Source organism: Borostomias antarcticus (genome assembly GCF_949987555.1).
Source record: "Borostomias antarcticus genome assembly, chromosome: 23".
Classification (NCBI taxonomy): Eukaryota; Metazoa; Chordata; class Actinopteri; order Stomiiformes; family Stomiidae; genus Borostomias; species Borostomias antarcticus.
Genome location: NC_140256.1, coordinates 11249084 through 11262216, shown reverse-complemented (window position 1 = coordinate 11262216; position 13133 = coordinate 11249084). Strand labels below are relative to the sequence as shown.

At 51.8% G+C, this 13133-nt stretch overlaps 1 protein-coding gene across 11 annotated transcripts in view; it reads left to right on the top strand.

The window, feature by feature from the left end:
- Positions 1–1265: 1265 nt before the first annotated feature.
- The window catches only part of mef2cb (myocyte enhancer factor 2cb), a gene marked incomplete at both ends in the record, with an annotated part of 37495 nt that continues 25627 nt past the window's right edge, over positions 1266–13133 (top strand). For all 11 annotated transcript variants that reach the window (XM_084457295.1, XM_084457287.1, XM_084457286.1 and 8 more), the window contains 2 exons: positions 1266–1319; positions 11034–11237. In XM_084457295.1, coding sequence (XP_084313421.1) covers positions 1266–1319; positions 11034–11237 — 258 coding nt within the window. The remainder of the gene's footprint in view (positions 1320–11033; positions 11238–13133) is intronic.

Sequence of the window (13133 nt, the reverse complement as noted above, 5' to 3'; positions counted from 1 at the left end):
GGAGAGCAGAGAAGAAAGCAGGGTAGATGGAGGCTTCTTCTCATCCATGGGATGCTGCTGACAGCTCCCCTGCTTTTTGCACTGAGCTTAAATAATGGGATGCTCATTTGCATAACGAGGGACGTTATCACCTCTACTGTCAAAAGAAAACACAACAACAGTTCTCTTGCTCCTCCCTGAGATAGATTGGGCTGGCCTACTTTAGCACTCTGGAGAGATGCACCAGAGAGCTCTGGCTTACCCAAGCTACACACACACACACACACACACACACACACACACACATGCACCCCCCCTCTCTCTCCCTGGAGAGATGCACTGGAGTTCTGGCTCACCAAAGCTACAGTACACACACATGCAGTCACCCCCCACCAACATTCTGGCCAGCACAGCATACACAGACTCACGCTCAGACAAACGCACACACACGCACACACACACACGCACACATGCACATGCTGTGTCCAGCTGGGCAGGTCGTCACATCCGTGATGGAATTCTGTTTGATTTCCATTATTGAGAAGCAGCTCTTTGCCATGTTTCTAAAGGTCATTCTGTCTCTTTAGTTTCATCTCAGCATGGCAACGCTAGCTTTTACATCTGCCTCCAATCCGCCATCCAAGTCTGCCATTTTGGAGTGTGTGTGCGTGTATGTGTGTGTGTGTGTGTGTGTGTGTGTTGGAGGTAGACTAGTTATGTCGTGCCTGGCAGCCTCTCTGTCAACACACTGCTGTGTTTTCGGGAGGAACAAAATGCCGTTCTCAGACTGGAGGTAATGTTACACTGCTGGTGATTAGAGCGTTTAAGTTAGCGGCACTTCCAAAACACTGTCAGACTCCCCGTGAAGGAGGAGAGATCCTGGCAGCGCTGTCTCTCCTCATACCCGCTACAGAACGCCGCAGAAAAAACAGCTCATTTGCATGATATCGACAGTGAAAAACACGCCGCTCTCACAACATGTTGACAGATTCTTTGTCTTTCTTCACCCTCCCTTGTGACTGCTTCCGTGCAACTTTTAACGTCTTTTTTTTCCCTTTTTGCCATATTTCATTTCACTTAATACTTATCCTCCCCCCCCGTCTCTCGTTCTTGCAGGTACGGATGCTGGATTTGTTGAATTGATCGGAGCAAGTCGAGAGAAGAAAAGAGAGAAGGAAGGAAAGAAGGGAGGAAGAGGAGAAGAAGAAGAAGAAGCAGAAGCGGAGAACGAGGGGAAGAGAGCGTAAGGTTCTTACGGGAGTGGAGAGAAGAAAGAGACGGGGACGATGGGGAGGAAAAAGATTCAGATCACGCGGATTATGGATGAACGCAACAGACAGGTGAGCCCTGTGGGGAGGGGAGGATGGATGAGGGGAGGGGAGGATGGATGAGGGCGGGGGGGAGGATGGATGAGGGAGGGGGGAGGAGGAGGAGGGGAGCTGGGGCTGGAGAAACACCTTGACAGAAGCCTGAGAGAGGAGAGGGAGGGGAGGAGGTGTACAGGGAGTCTGGCGGGGGTGGTGGGTGAGGGGGGGGGGGGGTGTACAGGGAGTCTGGCGGGGGTGGTGGGTGAGGGGGGGGGGGGGGGGGAGGGTGTACAGGGAGTCTGGATGGGAGGATGATTGTCCTGGGTTGCTCTAAGGTGTGTGTGTGTGTGTGTGGGGTGGGGGGGGGGGGTTGGGGTGGGGTGATGGTATTCTGGATCTATTTTTCCTTCCTGCCCTAAAGTTAATGACCCATATTGAGAGCAGGGGCAGGTTTCCTGGGGGAGGGGGGGGGGTAGCATGGGGGTAGTTACCGGGTTGTTTTTCTCAAACCTAACGGCCCGTCCTGAGGGTAGCGCGAGTAACGACACCGGTGGCACCCGCGCTCACAACACACCCTCTCACACCATGCCACCCTCTTTAGCACATGGCAGCGGAATATTACTTTGCCCGGGGGCGCAGGGTGTGGTAGGGGGTGGGGGGGTGGGGGGGCTGAAGGGCTGGAGAAAACACAAACACGTCCAAACAGAGACGGGCTGGTCTGAGGTGACACACCACAGCTGGGCCCAGGAGGGTGGGGCTGAGCAAGAGAGAGAGGGAGAGAGTGAGAGAGGGAGAGAGACAGAGAGACAGACAGCGAGAGAGAGAGAGAGAGAGGGAGAGAGAGAGACAGCGAGAGAGAGACAGAGAGAGACAGCGAGAGAGAGAGAGAGAGACAGACAGCGAGAGAGAGAGAGACAGACAGCGAGAGAGAGAGAGAGAGAGAGAGGTCTGAGAGGCAGACACAGTGGCTGTCTCTGACTACGCTGCTCGGCCTGCTGTAGTTTTCCTCTGGGGGCAACGGTGATGTAATGTACTCATAAATTCAAACAAGGGCTCAAAAATCATTACACATTTGATATGGAATAATTTAAAAGCGCATCACACTTTAAACAAGGGAATTGGCAACCCTTAGACAGATCACCCTTAAACAGCTGGTTCAGTTTGGGGCCTGTCTTCCATGAAGAATGAGGAGGCCTCAGCCAGCCTGCAGCACTCTGTGGCAGGAAGGAGAAAGAGACAAACTTCTCTGTGCCCTGGGGCTTCTAATCCATCACTTCCTGTGGTCCGAGCGGCCCGCCAAACTGTCAGCTCTCCGTCCCTCCAATTGGATCCATACGCTGCAAATCCAGATCACAGGTCTCAAACACACTTACACGCACACGCACACACACACACACACTATAATCTCTTGTCTCTAGAGCCGCTTTTACTCGTCACGGGTCTCGTGACGTCTCGTCACCTGGAAGCTGAAAGACAGTCTGATATCACGCCGCCTTTGTTAGGTGAGACAGAGAGGTGGCAAAAATCGATGGGCCTGCTGTCAGCGGGGTGCTGAAGGCAAAGGGCCTCTCGTGGCGCCGCCTCTTGCCGCGCTGGTTGATGAGGAGCGGATAGAGAACGAGATGGCGCGCGGCGGCCAGACGACCTGATATCACATTATTAGATACGTGTAACCACCCACCGAATTCACTTCACTCCTCTTCAGCTAAGTAACAGGTTGTCGAGAGCGTCACGACCGGAGTCGAGAGGAAGAGAGAGACGGAGGAGTGTGTGTGTGTGTGGGTGGGTGGGTGGGGGGGGGTCAGGGAGTTGCAGGAGGGGAAGGGATATCGCGTTGCACCAGCGCCCACACTTCCTGTGGGCCGTTATCTCAGCCCCCTGTCCTCGTCCTGCCGCACGCCGGGCTCTCCGCTCGCGCCCGGCACTCCGGCTCCCGAGGTGGAGGAGGGGAGAGGGGGCGGGGGGGGGGGGGGGGGGGGGGGACAGGAAGGACACCTGAGGGGAATCGATGCCTGAGATATCCGGGCTTCGCTTACCGAGAGAGAGAGGAGCGAAGGAGGGAGGGGAAGAGAGAGAGAGAGAGAGAGGGGGGGGGGGGGATAAAGAGATAGCTCGATGTCTAGCAGACACAGAGGCCATTTATCTCATGTAAGGATATTGACCCCAATATTGCGTCTGCCGTGTAGCTCTGTCTCACATGATTGAAGATCGTATCAGACTCACTGGACCGTGGGCTTGATGGCACTGTTGGTCATTCAACTGGGGACCTCAGCAAGTGACATCATCGCAAAGGTTTAAGGAAGAGCATCACAAGACGAGGACCTTTGGTGCTCGATGACGAACGCTCATTTTTTTCCACCCAATCTTGCTTCGTCGAAACGGAGGCTCGGGCTTTGCATATTTTCACTTCCTCCTTGAGGAAGCCTCCGCGTGCTAAAAGCCAAATAAACATCAGAGGGGTTTGAACGGCCCACCCTCAGCCCTACACTCTTCACGTGTCTCTGCCGTCTTCAGACCACGCCGGTTCACGGCCTGCGACGGACCGAGCTCGACCGGGCGCTCGCCTTCAGCGAACTCTTTAAAACCCGTCTTCAACTTCAACTTGGAAGGAGATAAATCTCTTATGTAGTCAGATAGACCGACTGACATCATTGCTGGAACGGCCTGTGAGGCCGTATTCCCCTCCCTGACTGCGCCCTGCTGCTCTTCTTGCCTGCCGTTGACGGGCGCCGTTATGCGCGGCTGTCAGCGCCACCGTGCCACCCACCGGGCCCCCGTGCCCACCCCCGGCGCCATCAGCGCAGGCACGGGCCCGGCCTCTCTCTGGGCGGCCACTTCAGCCCGCCGCCCCCAGACCCTGAAACACTTCCCCAGAGCCGGGGCACGGCGGCCAGGCCTCCCTGGTGTTGACTGGCTGCCCGGAGCCCCTGACAGAGGGCAGTAGTGTGTGATCCCTGGCTCCAAGCCCCCCAGCCACTCAGACCCTCTACCAGCTACGGGCACATGAAAGAAGCCCCTGTGCCATAAACGCACGGGCCACAGACAGAGAGCAGACTCACGGACACACACGCGCGCGCACACACACACTCACACACACACACACACACACACGTAGATTTACGGATGTACGCACACACACACTCTCACATGCACACAGAGCCATACATGCACATGCGCACGCACTCACACACACACACACACACTCACATATGCATACACACACACACACACACACACGCACACAAGGATACATGTTACACTCAGACAGATTAGATACTCAGACACACACTTAGACTTGCCTAGAGAGGCATGTTTATATAGACACACTCACACACTAACGTTAACACACAGATGGGCACATCTATCATTCAATAGGCAGCCATCTTGGAGTCAAGCTAATTGGGTGGAATTGAGAATAATGTCAAGTGACATTTCTGTCCAGCAGGCTACAAGCAGAGTTTGTTTGTGTGTGTGTGTGTGTGTGTGTGTGTGTGTGTGTGTTGAGGGGGAGGGAAAATGGGGATGCACAGGGGAAGAGCCCTGTGGAGGGGTCAGAGGTTAAACATGGGATGAGGTCATCAGTCACAGGACGTCAAGCCCAGGCTCCTCTGACCCGCTTCCTGGACACTCCAGACGGAAGAAAACATCACAGCAAGACCTCTCTATGTGCCATGTTTGTGCGTGTGTGTGTGTGTGTGTGTGTGTGTGTGCGTGCGGGCGTGCGCGCTTCTTTCTTTTCCATACCACCGTGGAAGAGCCTCCGTCTCTCCTATCAGCAGCGGCGGAGGGAGGGAGGAACAGCGGCAGCGAAATTAACAGCAGGAAAATAACGAGGCCCCCTGGGTATATCGGCACCTCTGCACTCCTCTAACCTTCCCTCGTTTCCCACCTTCCTCCCCGCGATCGTTCCCCTCGCGAGCGGCGCGCTCAACCCCGAGGGACCTCCGAACCGGCCCGGCTCTCCTCCCGCTCTGTTCTCCTTAACTTCTCTCTCCTTCCTTCTCTCCTTTCTCGCCGTTTTGCTTTTCTCTCGTCTCCCGCTCCCCGCTCCGATCTCTTCAAGCGCTTCGTGCCGTACGCCCCATGTATTTGTAAGCAAACGGAGAACGGGAGGCTTCGACACGCTGTCTCTCGCCCTTCCTCGCGTCGCCTTCGCTCTTACGGCTTGAGCTCTCGGCCCGGGAGATGTGTCCGTCCGGCCCCGGCGAATGTTAAGGTGATTTTCACTCAACCTCGCCACGATTCAGCACTTAAAAAGTCACGCTGCCATTTCTCGGCGTGCAGATAAATCACTTCCACTTGTGGTTGTACAGTGTAAACGGGAACATCCAGAACAGGGCCATGCTCGGGGTTTCAACATAAATCACAACCTCATGGAAAATGTACTCTTACTCAATCTTTTTTTTCTTCATAAATTGTCATTGATAGACTTGATTAACTTTCATTCAAACCATTTTCTATTTTCGTCTCATTCTTATGATGTCTTAGGGGAAAGGTGTGTGTGTGTGGGGGTGTGTGTGTGTGTGTGTGTGTGTGTGTGTGTGTTTGTTGGGGTGGTTGGACAGCAGTGTGCACTGGAATAAAGCCTGCTTTATCAGCGGGGTAGCTGTGAAGGAGAGTTCAGGCCTGGGTCTTAGGCTTTTTGCGTGGGCCCATCTCTTCCTGTTTCAGTTCCCGACAATGCAACAAGTGCTTGTCTCAGTGTCCAGCAGGCGTGTGTGCGGTGCCGTGTGGTAGTGTGGTGTGGTGTGTGTGTGTGTGTGTGTGTGTGTTTAGTTAAATGGCGGCCCTCAGTCCCTGTCTCTGTGCTCCTCCGCCCCCGAGGGAAGCTCAAACAGGAGGTAGGAAGGAGAAGCGAAGCCATTGTGAAGGGGAAGCCACTGGGCTCTTCCTGTTATGAGAGGAAATGCATACAAATGTGCTTCCTGTGCCCACCCCCCCAACCCTACCCCCCCCCCCCCCCACACACACACACACACAAACACACTTCTGTGGCAGAGAATCAGTCACTCACTAAACCTTTTTTTTGTCTTGGTTCTTGTCTTTTTTTTTTTTTTACCCTCGCTTTCTCTCTTTTCTTGACTGGGGAGTTGCGTCATGTCGGTTCTTCAGATAAACATGTTTGTCTCTTCAGTTGACGTGTCCTTGTGGAGAAAGAATGGGTATTTTCATAGAATGACAGAGTGTGTGGGCGGAGGAAGACTCACATGTCACACACAAGCACTGAACCTTCGAGTACTGAGAAAGTGACTTAGAGCGTTGTATGCTTAGAAGACCTAGAGACCTACCCTATCTCAGCCCAGTCCTCATGCTTGGATCTTATTTCTATTCAGGCTAATAGTGTAGGAGAAAAACTAGTCAAGGTGTGTGTGTGTGTGTGTGTGAGAGAGAGAGAGAGAGAGAGAGAGAGACAAACAGACAGACTCTTGAGTGTGACCATTCCACAGTGCCATAGGTTTCGCACTCTGATCCCTTGAGCGTTGTACAGTGTAAACACACCAATTCACAGTTAGTTGAACAGCAGGGGGTTGTTTACTGTCCCCCCCCTCCCCCACTAGTCCTTGTAACCTTGACCATGGAGTCAGGTGTGGCTCTCAGACCATGGGAACACAGAGAGATGAACCATACCAGGGCCCCGTACTACGAAGCTAGCTCAACAAAGGCAGGATAACTTTTCGCTAGCTCGCTTGAGTAAACCAAACAACCGCAATCCCGGATAAACGGTACCACAACGGTCGCAACCTTAGTATGGGTATTTGGACGCAGCCATGCTCCAAGCTCCGTCCACCGCATTTTACACAAGAGGAGCAATATTATAGAAATATGAACAATATTATCCAGGCGCTACACAGTCGCTACTGTCAAAGGCAGGAAGGAAAGTTGACAAAATATTACCAATGGTGTGAATGTGTTTTATCAATATCCTCATGAACACGTGTAGGCTATCTCTATGATTGGGCCATATGCCGTGTAAAGCAATTGTAGCCTATTCAGCTGCAACCCTGTGAGCAAGGGACGCTTAAATAAAGCAAGTAGGCTATAATTTATTGGATTAGTTTCAAGTTGGAGCAGGCAGATGTGATGTCTCTATACAAGATGGGTTTAGAACTCAATATGAAGATACAAAATATTAAGATGGAAAAAGTGAAGCTCAAGGTGGAGAAGTGGGCAAGGAAAGGAAGGTAGTCTATTTTAGTAGGATATGACATTTATTGTCATGGGTGCTATAACAACTAAACTAAAATGTTGGCTACTTTTGTTCCTAAGAACGGGAAGCTAGTCTAATAGGCTACTAAATCACACTAGGCTACTTGAAAATAAAATACAAAATGTAGGCTACTTGATTGTCCGGATCACCCATAACAGAGCCTACATGAAACTGTAGCCAATAAAACACAAGTGCACAGCTTCTGCAGGGCTGTAAACACAAGTTCAGGCAAAATAGGCTATCAGCTGACAAAGCCATTCCGCAACCTTTCATATGATATCAGAAAAAGCCCAAGAGGGGTTTGTCGGTCTGTAAAAGACCCTCTCACTATTTGCGCACTGAGCTTTTTTTTTTAATTCGCACACTGAAGTTCCATATATGATCTTAACACCCAGTGCCATTTTCCAAGGAAACTGACCAGTCAGCGTGCAGTGACTTCATATGTTTTGATCCGTAATCTGGACCTTAACCTGCCCCGGAGCAGGTTAGCTCAGCAGCATACATTTCCATGGTGATATAGCACGGTGAAAACTCATCCACCTTTGTGATATGGATAAACCAGGCTTGAGTTATTGCGCTAACCCTGTAATCCTGTTTTGTAGTAGGGTAAGGATTAGGGCTGAAGAGAGGTAACTCACGTGTGAGGTCATTGGGTCATGGCGTGGCGTTACCTTCTGACAAACTGTTCCTCGGACGGAGGTTTTGGCTCTGTTGCTATGGTGTGCATGTTTATACCCATGGTTATACCCCATGGTTTGCATAGTTATAGCCTAGTTAATTATATATGTGCAAAAACACAAAATATGTGTTTTTTCGGCTACTCATTCTCTCAATGTCCTTCTCTTAAAAGATGTAAGTGCATGTGATTTCTGAGGTGCTCAGGGTGTGAAGCGCGTGGGGTGTGGTTGGCGTGTTATTCCTGCGGGTGTCATTGTTGCTTTTGGTCAGTTGAAGAAGTTAGTCACGTCTCCGCGTTTTTGTCGTTTCATGTGTGAATTGAGTGCAAATGGGTGAACTGCTCCCTACTCGGAATGAAAATGTCTCCGTCTTTGTTTCACATGGTCCAGTGGGTTCAGAGGAGCGCCAGTGGGCCTCTGCCCTCTGGGACCCCATCTCGCCACACCCCCGGGGACAGACAGGGCCACGTGCGCCACGTGTCACCTCCTTCAATATTTAACGGACGAATGAAGGGAGTGGAGATGACGCCAGCTCGCAGCCTGCGGCTTGCCGAGCTTCTGGCCCCCCATGTCTGCCCCCCTAATGCCCCCCCCACCCCCCCTCCCCCGGGGCAACAGAACTTCCCGCCAGACTTTGCGCGCTAACTCTTCAGGAAGACAGTGCGTCTTCTGACTGGTCCCAGAATAGCTTGGGCTGACCCTGCCGCGCAGCCGTTCATGTCAGTCATGGAGCTGGAGGCTGCTATAGTCCGGGCCTCCTTAGCTGTTTATGCCTTTGTAGCGTTCTGAGTGGGCTGGATATGACAATTAATCATCCTGTCATACCTGCCTTTGGTCTTTGTGTTTGAATAGGGCTTGTTTTCCAGCGTTTTCCGTGTGACTGTGTAAATGTCACCCTGGTATTTAGAGCCCTGGGGAGCCTCTCCCCCTCCGCGGTGATTCACGGGAGTCGCGCCCAATCCCAGAACCTGTAACGCACGGCATTGTGGGAGTCGCCGGAAGAGTGTCCGCGCTCCCGTTTCAGCCCCCTGTTTTGTCGCGATGGGCCCTTGCCGCTATCCGATACGGCGCCGTCAGTGGCGTAGTGACATCACTGACAAACTCCAGAGGAGGAGGGAGGGGGGGGGGGGGGGTTGGGACAGGGGCAGCAGGTCACCCGAGGTTTGCCTGGAACACCGGTGCTGAAACCCTCCCAGAGAGTTTCATATTGGATTTCTGTGGCGCGGCCCTGGACAGATATCAGTTCCGGAAATGCAAAACTGTGTATCAATATCCGTCCATCGCCGTCTCCTCTTTCACCAGTCCTCCCAGCTCCACTATGCAGCAGCTGCAGCTCAATGAGATGATGAAGGACACGCTAGGAGAGACCTGCATTGACAGTCTCTCTCCCTGGTCCCGGGCACAGTACATTGATTCAGCCCGAAGAGCATTGATGATCAAGCTGATGATAGAAAGTTTTCTTCGAGGAACTTTTGACGAAGTCTAGCAGTCTGGTTCGAGTTCACTCCTGCTCGTTCGTTTCTGGGGCATGTGCAGTTGGCTGTTGTGCAGTTGGTTGTTACTTGTGTTTTTGGCTCACGTTAAGGTGTCGGGAGAGAAAAGACTGACAAACGTTTCAGTTAATCAACAGGTCTCGATCGTTAGCAACTAGCGCTGTTCCGCAGACTCGTCTTGACTCCACTGCTTACTGCTCGAGGCAGTTGAAAGTAGAGAGAGAGAGAGCGAGAGAGAGAGAGAGAGAGAGAGAGAGAAGTGTTACCTTTGTTCAGCTGCCAAGAATGAACTTACTTTCACTTTGCTGTGGAGTATGCTGTATCTTTTGTGTCTCAGTGTTATCGTTCACAATGCAAGACCCCAAGCACACGTTCACACACAAAGACAATGCCCACGTATTGTATGAAATGTCTCTGTGGTAAATGTCAGATGAAAGACGTCTTACTGCCTGAGGACCCATACCTGAGGCCAGAGCTCCGTGAGCTAGCTAACCCCCACGTGCCTCTGCGTTTGTTTTCACCAGTGTTAGTGGAACAGATACACAACAGGTATATGAGAATGTACCTACACCACCCCGGTGTCTTAGCATTTCATTACAGCCAGAAATTGTGTTTCTGTTTGTGTGTGTGTGTGTGTGTGTGTGTGTGTGTATCTTTGCACTGCTGTGTGTATCTGTATGAGAGAAGCTTTAGAAGTGATCATATGCAGAGTCAATTAAAAGTGACATGTTCTCAGATGATCTTTGGTGTTCCGTGATTGAGTAGAGCTGAGTGAGCGCCTCTACCGTTATCTCTTCAAGGCAGATCACTCTCAGTTCCTAAAATTCATATCATCTTTCTTTCTTCTCTCACTCTCTCATGGGAGAATAGATGGACTGCTCCAGTGACCTTTCAGTAGAAGGTGTGTGTGTGTGTGTGTGTGTGTGTGTGTGTGTGTGTGTGTGTGTGTGTGTGTGTGTGTGTGTGTGTGTGTGTGTGCGTGCGTGTGTGTCGAGAGCAGACCTGACTTTGGAGAAATTCCTTCATGCAGCCTCAGCCTCTTGATTTATGAGTGGAAAACGTCTGATTGCGCCAGATTCCTCTGACTTCATTTATCATGGAGGAAAACACAGAGTCGGGGGGTGCCGGTTTGATTTCTGTAATGAACTAAGGATTCCATGTGGGAAAATCCAGGTAGATGTTGACACTGGCTTGGCCGCTCAGCAGTCAGGTGTGGGAGACGCGTACCCAAACAAGGGAAGCACGCTGAACTACCAAAACACACGCGTTCACCCCATTTAACCCTGTCCCCTCTCTTCTCTTCTCCCGTCCTCTCTCCCCTCCCCTCTTCTCTCTCTCTCTCTCTCTCTCGTCCCCTCCGTCTCTCCAGGTGACTTTTACAAAGCGGAAGTTTGGCCTGATGAAGAAGGCGTACGAGCTGAGCGTGCTGTGCGACTGCGAGATCGCCCTGATCATCTTCAACAGCACCAACAAGCTGTTCCAGTACGCCAGCACCGACATGGACAAGGTGCTGCTGAAGTACACCGAGTACAACGAGCCGCACGAGAGCCGCACCAACTCCGACATCGTGGAGGTCAGTGGTTGGCGGCGGGCCACCGCGCGCTCACACACACACACACACACACACACACACACACACACACACACACACACACACACACACACAAATGCACGCTTGCAGGCAGGCATTGTCTTACTTAACATTTCCTCAGCGAGCAAATCAGTGGCTCTTGAGGTTATGTCGGTTTTGAGAAGATGTACAATAGATACAGTTAGTCCCCATATGTGTGGTTTCTGGCCTCTGAGCTCTGAGAAAGAGGCCAGCCTCCCCACAGTAGCTGATCTGGCCTCTCAGCTCAAGATGTCTAGCTAGTGACTCCCTCCACCTATCGGCTGTGAGCTCACCTGAACCTGTGGCTCTCTCTGGGATCGTTGTGACCCTTAGCGGGACAGGTTGTCCCGGGTTGCCATGGACCCTCGTGGCCTAAGCCCAGCTCACGCCCAGGCTGACGGCGACGTCACATGGCGGTGTCGGGTCACCCGCCCACCTGGCAACTAGACGACCCGCGCTTATCCTCAAGATCCCTAAGCCCCGACGTCAGCCTGTTGGGCGATATGCCAGACCCGGTAGTCTTCTCTCCATCACACACACACACACACACACACACACACACACATACAAACACACGCAAATAAACACACACACATGAGAGTCCCATCTTAACATGTCACAGATGGTACTGTACAGTAGATAGAGAAACAGCGGGGCATTTTGTTTTGAGAGAGGAGTGCATGATGGGTAGAATTTTATTGAGGTCGTGTGCATCACTCTAACACCAAAACAAGCTCTTGACCATACCGAGTAATGCATGCCTTTGTTGTTGTTGTTGTTGTTGTTGCATGCATTCCATTTCCATTTGAAGTGTTCAACCAAGAATGTAATAACATTTATTAAGTGTTTCATAATCAAAAGCGATCAGCATAAGAAGAAATTATGATGGAGACCAGACTTCATACATCAGAGGGAGCAGGAACATATTATAAAACACAAATAAGACAAATAGACCTCACCACTCTTGAGTTTCTGTCAGGCATGTTTCATCTGGATTCAGTTGTACTATTGTGGGGACTATTTACATGTATTATGTGTATTGTGGGGTATATCCCTGTAGTCTCTCTTTTGAATCCTTGCTGAAATACCCATGTGAATTACCGTACCATGTTAGCAGCATAATAAGCATATATATGCATATTTTCATTATTTCATTTGCATACTCAATTTAGCCCATAACAGACTGTACGCAGTAGCCTGTACACTAACATGAATAAGACCGTCAGCCACTTCAGTCAGCGCATTCCCCAGGCATGAAGAGAGCATGAAGAGAGTTGTCACATGTTTCAGCTAGCGCCCGTGACCAGACCTCGGGCTTTGAAGCTCATCTCTCTCTCTCTCCCTCTCTCTCTCTCTCTCTCTCTCTCTCTCTCTCTTTCTCCCTATCTCTCAGTAAGTGTGGAAGGCTCTAGCGTGTTCTCTCTCTCTGTAAGTGTGGAAGGCTCTGGCGTGTAAACAGGCGTGCTAAAGAGCGTAGCGGGTGAGTGCTAGCGCTGTGATCCCGGAGCCGACGTGGGTTCCTGCTCCCTCGGAGCGATGCGCAGCGGGAGGAATCCATCTGAAGAGGCCTTAGCCTTAGCCGCGGCGCGCTAACAGGATTGGCCACAGCGCCGGCGCTAGCACGTTTAATGTGGGAAGCGGCGGCGAGGGCTGGGGAAGGCCGGGGGGGGTGGGGGGGTCAGACCCGCGGAGTCTCGTGTGCCGCTGCTAGGCTACGTCACGGGCGAGGGGCGTGGGAGGGCGGCCGAGCACGGGGGGGGGGGTTTGGGGGAGGCAAAAGCAGACTTCCTGTTGTGATGGCAGGATGGGTATGATGAGGACAGGAACAGGAGGTCAGGGAGGGGGCAGAGCCAAAGG